A 20,001-nucleotide genomic window follows, 5' to 3' on the forward strand; every position below is an offset into this window, starting at 1 on the left:
GAGTGAGTTATTTCTATGTACCTTCATAGCAGCCAGCACTGCAGTGTCTTACATATATTATCCGCTCAATGAGTACTTGTCAATTGATTTTGTACAAGTATGTGACAGCATAAATATATTATGAAAAATGAGGCGTCTGGGCACCAAAAGAGTCAGGATTCCTTCTCAAAAAAAAAAAAAAAATACACAGCGGTGGAGCTTGGCTTAAAGTTCAAACGCTCCTGTACCCTGCCCTGCAGTATCTCTAACCAGGAGTTTGATAAGGTAGTTGAAGCGTGATGTTTACCTTTGCTCTCTCACTGCAATTGGAAGCATTCTTAGCTTTCACGTGGACCCCACTGGCGACCTTGGTGAGGCGTTTGCAGGAGCACAGAATCATCCTTTTCACTGTCAAAAGAAGATGCTGTTTAATTTGAGGATCCTGTTGAACAATGCAGTTCTTACAAATGGTCCCAGATTCGTGGTTCGAAATTTTCGGTAAGTGATGGTCGGAGAGTTGAGTCTGACTTCGGAACCATGGTGATAAATGAAATTCTATTCTGCAGAGGAGTGCAGCCTCCTACAGCCTCTTTCTGCAGGGTGTAGTGCCAGGCTCGACCCTTATTGGAGACAGCTGTCTCTAATTCCAGCTGAGCTTTCATTGCTCAGTCCCCTGTAATCAGATTTCACCGGGCGCCGGAGGGTAGGGGGTGGGGGTAACTGTGGCAGGTATAACAGACTAAATGTTCTTGACATCTTCCATTTGTGTACATTCTAAAGGAGCAACTGGCTGCAGGAAATTAGAGGAATTAATTTGCACAGGGCCTTCAGCTTGTATTTGGGTTTGTTTGAAAACAATATATCATTCTAGGGCATGGGGACTGACTTGCTCTTTGGAAAAACAGATCCCAAAGAATGGCTAGATAAATATTTACAAAGCTGCTGCAAAGAAGCCTTGTATGTGATGAGGATAATGATATTTTGGGAATAAAATCCAAATCTGAAATCTATTTCTGAAATTGTTCATAGCATGTGAAAGGAGTCCATCTCCGACGAATTCATTATAAAAACTATATCCTGCTCAGAGTCATTGGGCATGCGTATGGTGGAAGATGGCGTGGAGTGTGTCTGTGGGGACAGGGACGGGGTGATGAGTTAAGCAAGGCCATCAGATTCGGACACTGTTGCTAGAGAGCTTCTAGAGTAGTTGCATGTTAACAATTTGAATTTTCCCAATGCCTCTTTACAACTTAAACCAACCTCAAAACGACCTCAATGACTTTCTAAAATTGGAAGCTCCTAGTCTGAAGTTTTCTCCCACTGTTAGGAAGTGGCGCTGGGCATCCCTTCTCTGGGCCACCTGACAGCTCTGGACTCTCTGGACTCCATCATGACCATCACTCAGAAGCCGGACCAACACTGTGAATAATACTGTAAATTAAGCCCATAGAATCAGATGTAGTTGGGGCCTCAGAGCCACAGAAGAATGCCTTCTCTTATTTTACAGATAAGGTAAATGGGGCCCAGAGGGATTATGGGGTTTACTAATTAGTGCCAGAGTTAGACCACAGAAGCCCAGAATCTGAAGGAAAGCTCAGGTTTTAGAGACTAAATAACTGGGTTCAACTCGCTGGCTATACAACCTTGAGCAAGCCACTAACCTTTCCTGCGGTGTTGCTTCACCTATAACATGGGAGAAAGTGTAATCACTGCTCAGCCTACATCACGGGATGGTTCAATCATTTATTTAATAAATACTTATTGAGAACCTACTTCATGCCATGCCCTAAGCAAGGTGTTGGAGATATAGAGGTAAATAAGGTAAATAAGCTATTTCATTCCAGACACATGAAGTCACAGTCTAGCAATAATCAGCGAGATAATGTGTGTGAAAACTATAACGCAACAGACGCATGTTCATTATTTTCTCATTCCATCCCACTGAGTTATACCAGGTAAAGGCGTGATGAAATTTTATTCCATAGTTTTTAACAAAGAATCATCACTGAGCTGGAAATTATCAACTGAATGAATAACCAAAGCTTGGAACTAAAACTTATACTCGTCTTTGAAAATCACAGTGATGACTGATTTCATTTTTTACCATTAGTATAGGTTAAATTTTTGCAAGTAAAATCGCATCCAAATATTTAGGCATTTTTGGTATTTACTAATATTCTATTTTCTATGTCTAGTAGCCAGACTACGATTCTGAAAATCCTGGCTAGCCATCTCCCATAGTGATTGGGGGCTAAGGCAAAAGCATGGCTAAATCAGCCTAAATCCATACCTGCAATTTGAAAATATGAAAGCCTTGAAGCACTCATGTTATTAGAAACTTAAGAACATGAGTCTCCATTGAAAAATGACATTTTGTTGAAACGATGTCACTTTCATGTAGCGTGAGTATTTTTCTTTTCTACTCTTTTAGTTAGCCACACTACCTGCCAGCTAGATGAATTCAGAATTGCTGATCTCCAATAAGACCTACAGCCTTTGACGACCCCTCAACAACAGAGAACATCTCCCCGTCACCTCTGCCTATATGGTACTTTTACTTTGATTTTCAGCCTTCTCCAGAGATTTGGGGTCCTTTTCTTCCCCGTCCCTCTTGGGAAAGGTGGAGGGCCCTTGTTACAAAATATCCCACATGAGTTTAGCACTAGAGAGTAGTAGGAACTCTGTGGTTAGGGTTTGGCAATGCTACCAAACAGGGACTGCACAGTTTTAAAGTTAGCAGCCATAGCGCCATAGACATGATAAAATCACTGCTCAAGGGAGGCTGAAGCCATCTGCACAGGATCAATCATTTTTAGACAATTATTATTATTATTATTATTATTATTATTATTATTATTATTATTATTATTAATTTTTTTTTTTTTTACAAAATCAACAGGATCAGACACCAAGACTGCTAAAAACACCCATTCCATAGGCTTTTCATCTCACAAACAAGGCCCTAGAGCCTGGTTGTGTGTTTGGATAATAGGCAGTGTCCTATGATTTGTTGCCTATTAAGGAAACCACTTACAGCTTTTAAAGAAACCACTAAAAAAATCTCTTTCTTTATCAGAGAAGACCAATTTATAAGTGTGGTTCAATTTCATCTCACAAATAGAAATTCCTTCAGAGAATATTGAGCTAAGCCACCCAATTCTGTGGAGGTTATGGATTGGAGCCGGAGGTGACTAGTTTTCAGGTATTTCATTCCAGACCTCTCTAAGGGCTTACAGATCTCATTATGTCCCCTTCATCCCACACATGCCCATCTATACACACGTGGACACACAGACGGAGTGATTACAGGCCATCTGTGCTCTTGCGCAGAGGAGAGAAAACAGTTCTCTTTGATTATTCACATTTTCCATCATAACTGAAAATGAATGCCTTTTATAAAACCTATTTCTTGACTTCAGAGAACTATACAAGGCATGAGACCAGGAATGGAATGGGGTCGTGCATGATGTTTCCCTTGGCCAACAGTAGACTTGGGGTTTTATTTCTAGTTTGTTATTTTCAGTAATTTAGTAATTTCAAACTTTACTAATTTTGATAAAAGAAACAGAGGCAGCCACAGATTTTCAACAGTTTCGGGTTTCCAACCCTTTGACTGTAGGTCTGCACAAAGCTAATTCTCATCCCACGCTTCAATTTTCAGCTGAGGGGAAAGTTCCATGATTTTTGAATATTGACCACCTAAGGTATCTTAGAAACCAGTTATCAATAGTAATTTATATCACATAGGAACATGTGGCAACAGTGAGGAAGGTTGCAAGTATATTTTTATTCATAAATTATTATTATTGTTAATAATGAAGAAAATTTAGAAATGATTTGGGCATTTTTTCCAAATCAATAGGATCAGATTCAAGGGTTTTGTGAAAATAGAGTGGCTCTTCCTTGCATGCATTGCAATATGGCTTTCCAAGATGGAAAGAAAGGGATGAAATTAAAGTTAGGTCACTGAGAATTCAGATGGCTTCTGTGTGGCCTGTGGGAAATCTTGTGTTTATAAACTGCCTGAGTGTTGTGGAAGACAAAGACATGAAGAATTACTGATTTTTAGTTCATTTTCTTACTTTTTCAGATGACTAAGGCCAAAGATGGAAAATGATCTTCCCAAGGTCATAGGGTGAACTAGGACTTGAATTTGAATATTTAAACCCACTGAACTTTTCATTCCACTGCTTTGACTATTTTGATCCTTCCAAATTGATCAAGTCGGCCAATCTACCCCTGTACAATATCCTTCTTTTTTTTTAAAGATATAACCAAAATATCTCAGTAAAGAAGAAAAAAACACCAAGAAAGTATGCCTTTTGTATCAGTTTGCAATGTTAAAGAAACCAAAATCTCAGCCATTAGGTGCATTAGCCCTCTCTTATGCCTCCAGAAGCTAAAGTCTTTATCTCAAATTCTCCATGGGGATCAAAATATCATTTAACACTGAATTTTTTCCTATTCTGGAAAAGTCAGTTTCTGATGAGCCACATTTTAGTCGAATTAAGCACTTTGTCTTCCAACAGAATACAATTATAGAAGGGAACATATCCAGGTCCCCCCACCTCCTTACTCCAAACAATTTACTACAGTTGGAAAATGCAGATTCCAGCAATGAAAGGTTTCATTCTGCCATACAGAATACTCTTCCATTTTCTAGCTAGAAAGATATTTGGGTAAAGCTAACAGAAGGATCTACTATTACCTTGGCCTGACTTCTTAGCATTCAGTGATTTGGGGTTGAGAAATCCCGGAAATTTGGGGTTTCCAGGGATAAAATTAATGTAATGAACGAGTCTTGCCGTTTTCAAAAGCTCTAGCTTCAACTAGACTGCAATGACAGTTTTGACGGAAAATCTGTTCGTGGTTCCCATTGTTTTCTCCAATATTGTATCCTTCCTGTTATGTGTTGGCTGAAGAATGATAATGTGGTTTAGATCTGGTTTACCAAGGAGACACACTTGAGTACAAGGAGACCAAGCATTTTATGGGAACACTAAAACAGTGATTCTGGCCTTGGTTCAGGTGCTCGTGAACTAGAATAAGTGGCTTCCAACTGAAGCATGGGGTCTCTTTGAGAACTGAAGAGCCATTGATGCCAGCAGTTTGATCTGGCTAACTTGAGTGTGGGTTTATCCCCCAAAAGCAGGAAATGCTTGATACAGACCACAAAAAATGGGGGGACCTGTGGTGGAGGCATTTCAGCCAACATGGTACAACTGTGGAGCTTGTCTACTTTCCTCTAATTTTTAAGTAGCTTAGGGAACAAGGTGTGGCAGCTCCATTTTGGAGCCAAGGGGAGGTCTGTGAGGACATAGTAAACAGGATAGGAATTTAAACTGGAACCATTGTGTTTGCTTTCCTTCCAGTGATAAATTTTCCTGGTTAGCTCTTGATATCTATGAAAAACAGCTCTTTTCCCAAAGCCAACATTTCCTGCCCCACCTCCTGGACAGAACTGAGAATGGTGGTGACTACTATAATGATTTTTCAGTGGTGTAAACAGCATGACCCTCTTCACCAGTTGAGGTACAATTAAAAAAAATGTTTCCAGTTAACCACTCGAGCACTCACAGGCTGGTACGACAGAGGTACAGACCTACCTCTCCACCCTTTTTGTCCCCAAGAACCCTGGGGACTTATTCTGTCCAAAAGGGGTTCATGGAGAGAGGTAACCAAAATTTTGGTATAGTTCATTATTAATGTACTTCGGATTTGGCCCTCATGGTGCTATGGGCACAAACTTATCTCACCAGGTCCTCTTCCCAGTTTTCCAGATTTCTGTACTTGACTCAGACTGCTTTCCTTAGGATCCAAGGTTATATTGCTTTTGTTTCACATCCATATATCCAACCATTGTTCCCAGTAGTGCAAATACCGTACTGGAGCGGTTGAGCCCTAGGGGATGTAAGCTTTAGCAACGTACTAGGCTACAGTCAGTTCTCCTCTATGACTCTTAGGCCTTGCGTTCAGCCTGGGCCATGGCCCATACTTGTTCTTGCCTTAACATTAATTCTGTTTGGGGGGCTCTTGGTATCTTTTTTTGTCATCAGACTTGAGTCAGGACATTGAAAATCCATCATGGCAAATCTCTCCAAATTTATTCCCAGAAATTGGCTGAATTTCTTATACAAATTGATTTATTTCTGCCTCATTCATTTACCCATTTACTTAAAAAATATTTTTTGAATGCCTACTGTATCCCAGGCATTGCAATAAACACTGGGATATATTAATGAATGAAAACAGGTAGGATCCCTGACATCGTGGATCATATAATCTAATGGGGAGATGAAAAGTAAGCAATAAACAGACACATAAATATATATTAAAAATTGTGACAAGTGTTATGTTAAAAGTGAAAGCAAAGTGGAGACTATTTAGTACAGTCAGGGAAGGAATCTCACAGGAGGTGATATTTAAGCCCCCAGCCTAAGGATGAGAAAGAGCCAGCCTTGAGAGCTGAGGGGAGAGTGTTCTGGACAGAGGGAGTGATATCTGAAAAGAGTCCTAAGAGGGGAAAGCATCTCAAGGACAGGCAGTCTTTCCTTTGCATGGTCCTAATATGAAGGAATTTCAGTTATCACAGTTTAGCTAAATAATATCAGTCTTCCAAGTACACAGGTCAATTTTCAGTTGCCATGGTAAATTAATTGTCAGTAGCTGCATAAAGTAAAAACTTCACTGCTAGCTCTTCAGTCTGCAAATCACTATGTAAATCACAGGTGTGCATCATGATCAGTGACCAATCACATCACTTCTTTCAAAGTCTGTTGGTGATTGCCCACTGTGCAGCTGTTACTCAGTTCACATATAGAAAGCAAAGAGTATGATTGTTCTGCCTTCTTTTCTCCCATTGATAAGTCCATGGAACATTTTATAAAAATGGATAATCAAAAGAGGGAATTGTCTGACAGAGATGAAAGTGCAGTAGAGAAATAAAAAATGGTAACACTGGCAGTTCACTCTGAATCAGATGCAAATGTATTTCTAGAAGAAATAGCTGACTGTGGGACTGTTGACCCTACTACTGTTCGAGGAGTTCTATCTCTGCAGCCAGAGGAACTTAGTGAAGATAAACTTATTTACGTAAATGAAGACAGAGGTTGTGACAAAAAGTATAAAGATGTTCCAGAGGAAGTGACACCAGCAAAACATTTCACATAAAAGGAATTCTCAGAGAGATTTCACAATACTGGGAGTGTAAAGGATAAAATGTTGGAAGTTGACCCACTTAGAAAGGAGTATGACAGTTCACCACAGCACAGAAAAGATCCTTGCTCTGTATCATAAGTTAGACAATAAGAAGACACATACACTCTTCAAACTACTCCTGATAGATTTCACAAAGAAATAAAACACTAATTCTCAATGTTTCTAATGTTTTAAATTACAGTGTATCAAGTATATATCAATTTTACTATTTTTTTCACTTCCTTAATCATTTATAACTGACAATAAGAGAGTTTTTAATGTTTTGACCAAAAAATTTAAGTCACGAAACAATTGTGATTTTCTCCATTGATTGCTAAGGTTGCTTTGAACCGTTTCGGATTTAATTGTTCTTTACAGTCCCTCATTGCTGTGCAAAGCCAGAACTGTCTGTATTTTTTTTTTTAAAAAAGCTTACCTGCTAACATTTACTGATTTATTGGTGGTGTCATCCCACAGCAACAGGGGTGAGGGCAACATTATCAGCTGCTGCCATGAGGAGACTAGAGTCACAAAGAGGGACTTGCAGATCACTTGTGGTCTAAGGAAAAGAATTTGAAATAAGGTTTCCGTCACTATATAAATTTGAAAATGAAAGGTCTGGATAAGAAGGGAGGATTCAAGCAGGATGTTTGTGTCTTCTTCCTATCTTTAAACTCAGATCTGTCAATGGAGAAATAAAAAGAGCATCTCAACATGACCCCAACAACAGATCATTAACTGTGACCCAAACCCTAACCCTACCTCCAACTTAGAAACTTGTTTGAAAGGACAAATTTGAGAAAGCCCCAAAGACCTTTTACTTCTCCCCATCTGCCTTCTGTTTGGTAATAAGAGCTGGAAGTTGGAGCTTTTTTGAAGTAGCTAAAGGGGCTGTTGGTCCTTCTCTTTCATCATTATTTTTCTATTTCTTTTCGTGGAAAAGAGGGAGAAAAATTCAGTTCCCTGTAAAATTTTCATTTCCTTTCCATTTCCAATTTTTTCTCTGATATTTAACAACACCACAATTCTGAAGTCTATAGTATTCTCTTAAGTGAAAGCTGTAGGCCGTGAGTATTTAGAGGGGAGTAGATACAACCAAACCCTGCAGGGGCGGAAAGTGGGGGCAGGTACTAAATCCCTTAAGTGCCACAGTTTGGAGACTCAGATTTTGCGGGCTCCAAAATAACCAGGAGACTGAGTTTGAGCTCCATGTAATAAAAAAGACCTGAAAATTAGCTTGTGGGTTGTTTTCTCTGTTGTCGATGGATGTGAATTCAACAATTATAGTGATGTTTTGCAAATTCCTTGAATCCTAGGGACTGGGGTTTTCTAGGAAAGCTTTTTTTCTTCCCCTTTAAAAATAATATTGGAGGAAGTCTTAAGCCATGAAATATTAATGTGTTGTTGTACGACATGGAGTCAAGAGAGTTTATCTTCTGTGATTTAATGTTGCTTGGACCTTATTCCAGAAGAAAAAATATTCTCAAAGCTGCCCTAAATGTGAATTGGCAAAGATTAAGCTGCTACGCCTCCATTCTGGGCCAGACATGTTAAACCTGTTTACAGATCCCCAGAAGAAGAAACCAGCTGACCCTGAAAAATGTATGAATATCAGACAAAGATTTTACTTTGCAAATATCAGTACTTGTACATTCTAAGTGTTGCTTAATATTATTGCTAATTAATATTATCAGAACCAAACATAAAACCAAAATATATATGTAAAAACAAATGTCCTGCCTAATTGCCATGTCTCTAAAGTTATCAAATGACTGACTACCACTATCCAGATCTTGGACAGTTTTGTCGGCTTTTTACTAGGGTTCCAGTAAAAGGAAGAAAGTGAATATCTAGACTAGAAACTTCTTTAGCCAGCAAAATTTTTCTGTGTATTTATAAATTTATTTTTAAAATATTTGGATCTTCTTAGTCTAAACTTCAGAATATTAATTTATTTTTCTTTATGCTTTGTTATGTGCATAATCTATTAGAATAGTGACACATATATTAAAAGTAAGTAAACATACATTATGGATCCATTTCAAGTTTTTTTTAATGTTAGGGATCTGTAATAAAAAAAATGGAGGACAACAGCTTTAGAGAAATTTCCATTTGGAGAGTATATGAATCACATATTTTTGAAAGTTGAAGACAATGGTACTTCTTTGAAATAGGATTGTTGACCAAAGTTTTGATCCACATAGAAGCTCAAAACACTAATTTCTATTGGAGTTGAATATGTAATTAAAATCTTATATTAAATAAATCAATCGACCTTTAGCCAACTAACCCTCAAACCCTCTATTTTTATGGAAGCTCCTTTCCTTAATAACTAGAATCTCTGAAGGGCTTAATGTTAAAGAAGGTCTACTGGAAAAAATCTATTCACCTACTGAGCACTAAATGAACCAATAAACTCTGTCAGAAAGTTGGATACTTAGTGAAATACTCATTTGTCTAAGTTATTTGACAACATGCAGTGGGAACAACAAATTGAGTGAATTTGTGATTTGCCTACCTATCATCTTGTCATTACTGCAAAAAGACATAAATTCCACTAGAGAATTTATTCTTCATCTCAAGTAGCACACACTTTTTTCTTAAGTTGAAATTCAAACATGATCATTTTGTGACAGTTGTTTTGTTCCTAGTAAAATTAATTGATTATTCCCATTTTCTCATGGTATATGATACTAATTATCATTAAATAGAGATAACTGGGAATACTGAAAGAATAAATGCTGTCCATTTTATATACTGATTACCCCAAATGGCAATTACTATCATCACAATGTAACAGAATGTTAAAATGGGACTCTATCTTAGTTTCTGCCCAGGCCCGGTAGGTGCTGACTCTTCCCTCGTTCCAAAGTGAGATGCTAGACCACTGCACCAGGACTTGCAAAGGAGATATGCAAGAATTAGTTTTGCAACTGTTGACTGAAATAAATGCACAGCCTAAAAGTTGAGAGTTATGTTTTATTTGGCAGACATTTCTGAGGACACGAACCCCTTTGAGTCCAGGATGACAGCCTCTCAGACCGCTCTGAGGGACTGCTCCGAAGAGGCAGGGGAGGAGCTAGGATATATAGGAGCTTTACAACAAAGACCAGGTAGTTGGAACATTAAAAGATTACTTGTTAACTAAAGAAAACCAGGCATCTCAAGTTGAAGCATTTAGTGCTTTTCTATGTATGGGAGGAAGCAAACATGTGGGCTCATTGAATTCATCCCTTTGACAAGCACCTAGCTATCTAGGGCCAGTATCCTGGCCTTTCTTATTCTGAGTCCTCTCAGAGTGCACCACTGTGAGTGGCTGCAGAGGCCAGGCTGCAGGCTTGTCTTCACTGGGGGATGGCAGCTACCGGTGACTTGATGGCTTCAGCGTCCTTTGTTTACTGATATGGTTTGCAGTATTTTTCGTTCACACAACTCATTGGTGACTACCTCCAGCTTCTCAAATGGATTGCAGAAACCAAGAGATGAGTTGTAGATTTGAAGAGGATTTGTGGATGATGTGCCCACATGGAGAAGTATTCTTCCCTCACCTCAAGCCAGGGAAAGTGGCTCCAATGACACCAACATCTACAAGAGGAGAGCTTGGGGACACAGTAGAGTGATGTCAGGCCTATACCTGGAAAATCTGAAGTAAGAGGGACTGGGTGGCTAGTTGTTTTGACGGTAGACAGAACAAATGTCTGTACTGGGATGGATCTGACTCTTGTCAGAGAAGAGAACATGCAGGGCTTCCCATGACCAATATAGATGGAGAAAGATACTTAGTGTGGCATGGTCTCACATCATGACCAAGAGACTCTGAAGCACTCAGCTGGGGAGATCTCGGCAGAAAAATTTGGATGTGTTTCCTTGGATGGCAAAGGAAATGTAATTGTCCACTATCAAGTACTGCTGTGAGACATTCCCAGTGATGAGAGAGTTCTCCAAAGGACCCGCAAAAGCATCTCAGAAGAGAATCAGCCTCAAGCACCTACACCAATGCTAGATTGCTAGAACAGAGCCAGACTTTGCCTGGCCCTCAGCTCCTCACCTTCCCTTGGCTTTACTTGGAGGAACTGAAGGCAGAGAAACAGAGGAGACAGCTTATGGTCCCTCTTCCCTCTGTGGAGGAGGCCAGTTTGAATTAGGCATGGGCTGGAAGGAAAAGGGTGTTAACTTGCAGTACCTTTCTTAAAAGTTTTTTTTAAAAAATTATGCATTCTTTCACTGAGACTCTTTGAGGGAATAAAGGAAGCAGAGGACCTTTTTTACCTTGAAAGTTACTGGAAAAGCAACAGGGTCCATTGTGTCTGACCAGGGACAAGAAAAGAACAAATCTCCAAGAACAGATTTGAAGGGCAGTAGGGGAAAAAGAATGAAATTATTTTCTATTGTATGTACATTACAAATTCTGTTTGTACCATGTAATGATTTCAATAATAAAAGCTAAAATTTACCAAATACTTATTATATGCCAGATGTTGTCTGATTTCCATGTAGTAAATCATCTCACCCTTAGAATAACCCTGTAAGATTATTATATTCATTTTCTAGGTGAAAAATTTAGGTGCAGAGAGAGGTTAGGTAACTTGCCTGAAGTTGCACAACTACTAAGTACAAAGCCACTCGTGGTTATTTCCAGCAGAGAAGAATTCAACCTCTTTCTTCAAATTTCTTTTTTCTTTCAACATTCAAATACTGGATATCCAAAATGTAAACCACATACCAATTTCAAGGCATGAGCACTTTGCAGAGATATATGAGGCTACACGCGAATTGCTATGGTTTGTTTCAAGAATTAAACAATGAATTACCATAGGACATGATTTTTTTTCTTAAATATAAATTTCCCTTTCTCTTTCTTATTTTTTTCTTTTTTGTAGATGTGGACAACCACTACAAAATAAAGTACAGCTGAAGGGTCGTGACCTCCTCACTCTAAAGAACTTTACAGGAGAAGAAATTAAGTATATGCTATGGCTATCAGCAGACCTGAAATTTAGGATAAAACAGAAAGGAGAGGTATGTAGCATTTCCATATTACCTTCCACTGCTACCAGTCAGCCTTTTAAAAAACAGCCTTTCCCAAGAAAGAGGGAAAAGAAAATACATTAAAATTCATAAACAGTAGCTAAGTAATGAAACCACACAGTCAAGGTAACTGATTATCACTGAGTGTACAGGCATATGAAAAGCATAAAAATCAGTTATTCAATGACAAGTCATTGCATTTCTTTCATGTGGAATGCTGAAATTCATTATTAACTTAATCAAAACCTAAGGAATCATTTCTCTGGAAAGATTTTATAAGTATACCTTCTTTCTTTTCTCTGTGTGTTTTTTATTGAGTTAAAAATAAGGATGATATATTTTTTTCCCCAGCAACAAATTTTAACTGTGGATGAATATCAGATATATCATATAAGGATAATTTCAAAAAATTCAGGATGATGTGACAGTGTTAAAAAATTTAGATTAGCAAAGAAACAATTAAATGGTAACAAAGTAGGCTAAGAGAGGGGATACAGTGGTTAGCTGTAAGCATTATTCTGCATGTTGAGCAATTTACGTTTGAAACACGCTTAATTAATGCCGCAGCTTCATTTAGACTGCTTAATTGTGAAAGCATTTTCATATTCCAAGCTTGTTCAAAAGCATTTGAAAGAGCTGATTTCAGGTTGAGAAAGTTTTACACAACCTTGACTTTCTAATTTAGTTAACTAGCTCTCCAAGTTTCTAAGAACGAACTGAAAACAGGAGTGACTCCAACTACTAGGGGTTGACGTTCCTATAGAAGACCTGAAATGAGGAGAAGAGGTCCCCCAAGACCCCAGGTGTTTGTTCTTCACACTTTGTGGTGAGGAAGGTTAGCTGGCAGGAATCTACTTGTTCTAGAACTCATCCTACTGGCAAGTCCATCTACAGAAGAGGAAAGAGGAAGAGTCCAACCCCACACCCAAACTCTCCAGATGGTTTCCAAATGACTTTCAGAACCAAAGCGTCTGCACTCTCACGAGGATGCATGATGAAGGTATAGCTGAAACTCTGGGGCTTCATCCTTAGGAGTCTGAGTGCCCCATGTGGTGACCAAGTAGCACGTTCCGAGCTGAGGAAACATTTCCTAACAAAGCATCTTCAAGGTCACTGAACACTAGTAGAGGTTCCCACGAATTTAAGTAAGAAGATGCTTCCGGTATGCAATGTTAATATCCTTTGGGACAAATGTTCAGGTTGAACCCAGAGCAACTAATCCTACTTTCTCATTATACATCGATAAGCTGTGGGAGTTCCTGTTCCCTTCCCCCATTTGTATAGAACATGAAAAAAAAAAACACTTTAAATTCACCTTTTAAATAACATTTGAAGGCTTACTTGGGAGCAGTGTTAATGATTTGACATTTTCTGATAATGTAAAGAATAAGCTTTGAAACATAATCCTTGATATGGGATATAAAATGTCTTTTTCATTTTCATTGTATTCTTGTCCTTGATTTTCAGTATTTGCCTTTATTGCAAGGGAAGTCCTTAGGCATGATTTTTGAAAAAAGAAGTACTCGAACAAGATTGTCCACAGAAACAGGTGAGTCCACAGACAAACTCGCACTTGTGTTGACGAGGGGAACAGAGGGTGAGGACCTGGGAGAAGTAGGCCCCGGGGGGATCTGTCTCTTTAGCAAGAACAAAGGGAAAACATTGGCACTGGGAGTAGCGTGGCAAGCCTCTGAAAGCTCTTTCCAATTCTCACAGAAGCTGCAGGCAGCAAGATTAGCTTCATCTGTAGGAATTCCACGAGGACTTGAGTAAAAGTCCCAAACAGTTCTTCGTGTTCACTACAAGATGTCAGTGGGCTTAAATTCTCAGACCTCCAAGTCATGTGAGCAAGAAATATGCATGTTTCTAATATGTAAAGAGATTTTTCTTGTTTGTACCAACTTTGCTGGATGGTGGAAACAATCTCTGCAATGTTAGGTAATCCTCATTCGTTTCAGTGTTTGCTTTGTCAATTTAGAGTCTCTTTCCCCTCTCCCCACCGTCGTGGTTAAGTCCTGGAGAGTATCTTAATGTCAAGGCATCTCAGGCTATGGGGATCTGGTCATTAGTAATCAGGATACCATCATCAAATGTCTATACTGAAATCTGCTGGGACTTCTGTATCTCTTTTGGACCTTGACTGGCTCCCATTCACTGTGGAGTCTGCTTCACTCTGATCACAAGACCTGAGATACCTCCTGGTTTGGTTCTGTCAACTTCTTGGCAGCTCTGCATGCTGCAGTTGGCACAGAGGTACTGCAAGGCTCTCTCTACTCTATCGCTCCTTCCTCTTGCTGGGTGCCAGGGAGTTCTATAACATTTGCTCTCTCCTCGAATTCTGTCTTAAAAGAAGACACAGATATTCTCAGCTCTGGAGTCCCCCAAACTCATCTGAAATTTCCATCATGCTCCATGCTCCCCACACTTCAGTACTTGGCCTGGGGGACAGACAGCAGGATACAGTGTCAAAGATACATCAGTTTCTATTTCTGTTCCTTCTTCTCTCTCGCTCTTCTTCCCCTTCCAGTTCCCAGTATTGGAGGCCAGGTGATAAAGCAGGAGGAAAAACTGGTTCTGACTACTCATGTATTCTTTCAAGTCTCTTGTTTGATCCTGAAATCCTAGGCTGTTGAAATGCAATTTTTTCTCAAACTATTATCTCTGTAATGAGTTTCAAAAGGTCTGTTACACATCACCTCCTCTTTCTCTCGGCAATTTTGCTCCATCAGACCTTTGTTGAATCAATAATATGACTGCCCAAATGGGCAAATGGATAGGATCGAGGAGGAGGTACCATGAACAAAAACACATTGGTTGATTCTTTGTATATCTTATCCTACTTACAAGCATCAGAGCTTTCTAGGGCTCAGAAGCAAACAACTACTTCATGCAATTATTGCCTTGTAACTATCAGTAATGCGGTACCTCAAATACATAACACAATGTAGTTCAGAGGGATTAAGTGTCTTGCTAAATTCATGCAATTAATACAAATAGCACCAGGATTCAGATCTCAAGTTTAGTGTTCTTACTAATGCACTCCCCTTGCCCCTTGAGAGAAGGAAGGAGGAAGAAAGAAAACATATAAGGTGTCACCTAATCTTTAAAGTCCTAGGAAGAAAACCGATGAGAACATTTTGCTCTTTAAAGCTGGGTGCTTTGAAAGGTCACACTGACACCTGACGTTTAGTAAAGGAAAAATGAATACTGTATAAACCAGCCAGTAATTTCCAGATTCTGCTCCTTTTGGCACTGGTTATCATTTTTAAATCATTATTACTTTAGAGAGGTGTTCTTTTTTGAAGTCATCAAAAGGATTGATTAATACGTAGAAATTGCTCAATTTTAAGTTTTTTTCAAATTATTTTTTCTTAGTTGTTGGTATTGTCTACCACTTTTCTTTGTTTGAATGTTATTTTTTATTTCAAATATCCCTGTTATCAGCTTTACCATTCACATATAATGTGGTAGTTAAGCTACTAATAAAACCAAGAGTAAAGATTTAATAAGCTTTTGGGTGCAGACCCTGTACCAAGTGCTCTACATTAATTACATAGATTATCTCACTTAATCCTCATGCCAATCTCCCCCTCTATGAGGGTGAGACCACTGAGGAAAATAGGCTGAAATAGGTTCAGCAGGTGGCTCACAGACATATAGCTAGCTAATAAATGGCAGACCCAGGATTGGAAGCCATTGTTAAATGTATTTTTAAAGTATCTAATTTAATTCGCACATGGACATGTTTTATTCCAGTAATATTGTTTCTACAGGTGGCATTAAGCATTTTGTTAAATGACGGTTTTCCATAAAGACATGCTCTGAAATCTGCACAAAATTACAAACGACAACAACAAATACACGAGAAAAAGGAACATATGACCATAAAAGTTATGGTTCACAGAGTATTCATCATTATCCTCAATAAATACCCATGGGTCTAATTGCATGTGGCATCCTGCCAAACTCAACAGTAGGAGAATCAGTCAGAGTAAGCAGCCAATTTAAATGCTTACAGAAATGGTAAAGCTCAACCCAAAACAGGGCAGAACATTTTCATTGTGTACATGTGCATCTTAATAGTTGTCCATTGGCACAATTTTTCATCAAAACCTGTTACCTTGGTATTTAGAATGAAACTAGGATGTGATTAAAACTGTCTATCACTACCCCTGATTTGTGCCAGCCTCTGGGATGGGGTGTTCCTCAAAGGACAGTCCTTGAGGATTTCATCCCAAGCCTGAGTTGCAAAGATACAGCAGCATGTCTACTTATCTCAGGGGACAAAATAAAATTCTCCATCCAAATAAAGCCATATTGATTGCTCTTGTAGTATTTTTATTTAAGTGTAAGGCACCTACTGAAAAGTGCACAAATCATTAAGTATACAGTTCAATGAATTATTCCAGTGAATACATGCTTGTAACTAATACTAAATAGAGAAACAGGATATTAACAGCACCCAGAAGCCCTCCCTTGTACCTCTTTCCAGTCGCTACTACCCCCACCCAAGGGTAACCATTATCCTGGCTTCTAACCTCATAGATTCTTTTTGCCTGTTTTCGAACTTTATAGAAATGGAATCATTCAGCATATGCTCTTTTGTGTCTGGCTTCTTTCGCTCAGCATTATGTTTGTGAGCTGTATCGATGTCACTGTGTGTAGTTGTAGCTCATTCATTCCTCCCCCACTCTTTGTGCATGCCTGCCTGGCAAACCGCACAATTCTCCTGTGTGTCTACTGATGATTATATTCTTTTATTGCAAATTAATTGAGCAGATAGAGGAATACATTTTTACTAATCTCGGTAAGTGCAGTAGCTGATAGAAAAATGCACAGAGCAATCTAAGAGATGGTTCTTTTCATTGTTTAACATTGGTATTTGACTTTCAAGGAGAAATAGAAGCGGGTGCTTGGCAAACTGTTTAGAATGCATCATCTTTACAAAGGCAGCAATATAAAAACCACGATACTATTCCGCAGGTATGAAAGAGCAGCACAGAGAGGTTAATAGCTGCCTTAGTTCTACCAGCAAGAGCCCTCAGAGCTCTGATACTTCCAGCGCATGCATTCTATCTATACCCCTTCTTCTAAAGCTTGCAAGGATCTGTGAGGAAAAGAAAGAGCAAAATAAGGTATACTATATTTCCCCAGACAGAAGTTGAGATATTAACAGATGAAATCCTTTGTTCAAAAAGATCTGATGTGTACGTATAAACAAATGAAATCGATAAAAACAAACTCCTGTGGATGAAGAGTGAAGAGAGAGTAGAAACCTGTTCCTCTGCCCTCCTCTCCTCAGCAATGGCAGCTCCCGGTGACTTCTCAGAATCTCTGACACCTTCCAGAAACATTTATTGCCATCCAGGTCTGATAAACTGGTGAATGCTTAACCTGTGTTTTGGACTGGGGTCTGAGGCTTCTTTTTGATCAGTGACCAAAACTGCAGAGGCAGTCCCTTCTTGGAGGTAAAGTCCTTCCATTTAATCTCCTTCAAGAACTGTTGAAGGCTTTGACTCCTACTTCTGGACACTTTCTGTAGCCCCTCTTCCTACTCCTACCTTGTAAGTTCAGGCTGGTTGAGAATCTTTACAGCACAAAGAGAGAAATGAAAAGGCAACAAACTAATCCTGGGTTGTTACCAAAATGACTTCTAGTCAAAGTAAGACTATGACTTGGAGCAGATCTGCCAGGAGGTCTTAAACTTTGTTTGAAACCTTTCTCCACAGTCCCCAAACCCTCAATGGCATTCACCCCTGTGCTAGGCACATAGTAGGTACACGATGAATACTTCCTCGATGACTGTGTAAGTAGTCATATTTGTTTGGGTGATTTTCCCTGCTTAGAAACAGATTAAGTACTCAAGAGTGATGAGTGATTATAATCATCACTAAATTCCATTAGCTCACTTTACACAGAATAGAAAATTCCATTAACAAAATTAGGAGATGTTCGTAAGTGAAAAGAATGGGTCCTCCCTCTAGAGTCAAAATCCTTCCGACATTTGTTCAACAAGTATTTGCTGACTACTTCCTATATACCAGTATTTATTCTAGGTCCCTGAGAATGATGTATCAGCGATCAAAACAGAGAAAAATCCCTGCCTTCATGGAGCTGACATTCTAGCTGGCACAGACAATAAACAATAGACATAATAAATAAGTGGATGATTTAGTATGTTGGAAGGTGATAAGTGCTCTCAGCAAGGAGAAGACTGCCTGGAACTGAGGGAAAAACATGTACTCTGTTATTTGAATTTCACCTTTTACTCTGCATAAAATGGAGGAATCTTTGGAGAGTTTTGAACACTGGAGGGAGATGATCTAACTTGCATTTATTTATTTATTTATTTATTTATTTATTTATTTATTTATTTATTTATTTTTGCAATTACTATTTTATTTTTAAATTATTTTTGTAACTCGCATTTTAAATGGGTCTCTCTGCTCTGTTGAGACTAATGCGGGGGCTGGGGGTAGAGACAAGATAGAAGCAGTAAAAGCTGTCAGAAGGTCACCGCTGTACATAAAGCGTGGGGCCAGGGTGGTAGCAGAGGAAGGGGTAAGAGGGTCAGATGCGGGGTATGAATTGAAGGGAGAGTCAACAAGATCCCTGATGTATCAGGTAAAAGAGAGGTGTCAAGGATGACTTCAAGGTTTCTGTCTAACCAACTGTGAGCAGGATGGAGCGGGACAGAGCAGGTTGGGCAGGACGAGTTTTGGAAGGACTGAGTTTGATCTTTCTATTAGATACACAAGCGAAGATGTTGAAAAGGCAGTTGGATATTAGTTTGGAGTACTGGAGTGAGATTTGGCCTAGAGATACTTGAGAGTCATCAGCATACAGATGGTACTTAAGGCTATGGGACCAGATACAATTATAAAGGAAATGAGTGCAGATGGAGGGAAGAGGACCAAGGACTAGCCGTGGGGCACATCAACATTAAAAGGTCAAGGAAAATAAAAGGAACCAGCAATAGAGATTGAGAAGGAGCAACTACCAAGGTAGATGTAAGAGCAAGGAGTAGTGGTGTCCTGGATGGTGTGTGAAGAAAGCTTATCGGGAGAAGTGGTGAACAACTTTGTTAAATGCTGCAAAGTCAAGAAAAATAAGAACTGAAATGGCCACTGGATGTAGCAATGTGAAGGTCATTGGTAAACTTGGTGAGTGGAGTTTTGGTGCAGTGTTGGGGGGCCAAAGCCTTATAGAAATAGATTTGAGGGAAATGAGACAAGAAGAACTGGAGAGAGAAACTAAAAACAAGAGTTTTGCTGCAAAGAAAGCAAAGACTTAAATGGATACCTGGCAGGGGAAATAGGCACAAGAGAAAGTTTGCATTTGTTATTTTATTTATTTTTTTAACACCTTTATTGTGGTATGATTCCTGTACAGTAAACTACACACATTTCAGATGTACACTTTGATGAATTTTGATAGATGTATACACCACAATGATGATAGATGAAACCACCACCACAATCAAGATAGCTAACATTTCCATATTGTTTTATTAATGAATGAAAAAATGAGAAGAGCCTGCTCAAGATGCAGATAATGAAAGGGAGAAAGGGAAGAATTGTTAGAGTAACGTCCATGAGTAGGGCATGGCTTCCAGTGCACACATGGGGCATGGCAAGTCCATCTACGCTTAATAGGAAGGGAAGTAGAATGCTGGCAGGTGAGAAAATGGGGTGATGGAATCTGCAAGGTCTCTGTTACCATTTTTTTCATTGAGGTAGGACATAAGGTTATCAACTGAGTGCTGGCTCTACTTTCAACATATATCAAGAATTCATT

General features: G+C 39.1%; 1 protein-coding gene across 1 annotated transcript in view; it reads left to right on the forward strand.

Moving 5' to 3' along the window:
* Positions 1-243: 243 nt before the first annotated feature.
* OTC (ornithine carbamoyltransferase) overlaps positions 244-20,001 on the forward strand; it is a 55,629-nt gene continuing 35,871 nt past the window's right edge. Inside the window, exons 1-3 of the mRNA XM_006192003.3 lie at positions 244-477; positions 12,057-12,195; positions 13,672-13,753. Coding sequence (XP_006192065.1) covers positions 401-477; positions 12,057-12,195; positions 13,672-13,753 — 298 coding nt within the window. The 5' untranslated portion in view covers positions 244-400. The remainder of the gene's footprint in view (positions 478-12,056; positions 12,196-13,671; positions 13,754-20,001) is intronic.

This window comes from Camelus ferus, chromosome X (assembly GCF_009834535.1).
Source record: "Camelus ferus isolate YT-003-E chromosome X, BCGSAC_Cfer_1.0, whole genome shotgun sequence".
Lineage (NCBI taxonomy): Eukaryota > Metazoa > Chordata > Mammalia > Artiodactyla > Camelidae > Camelus > Camelus ferus.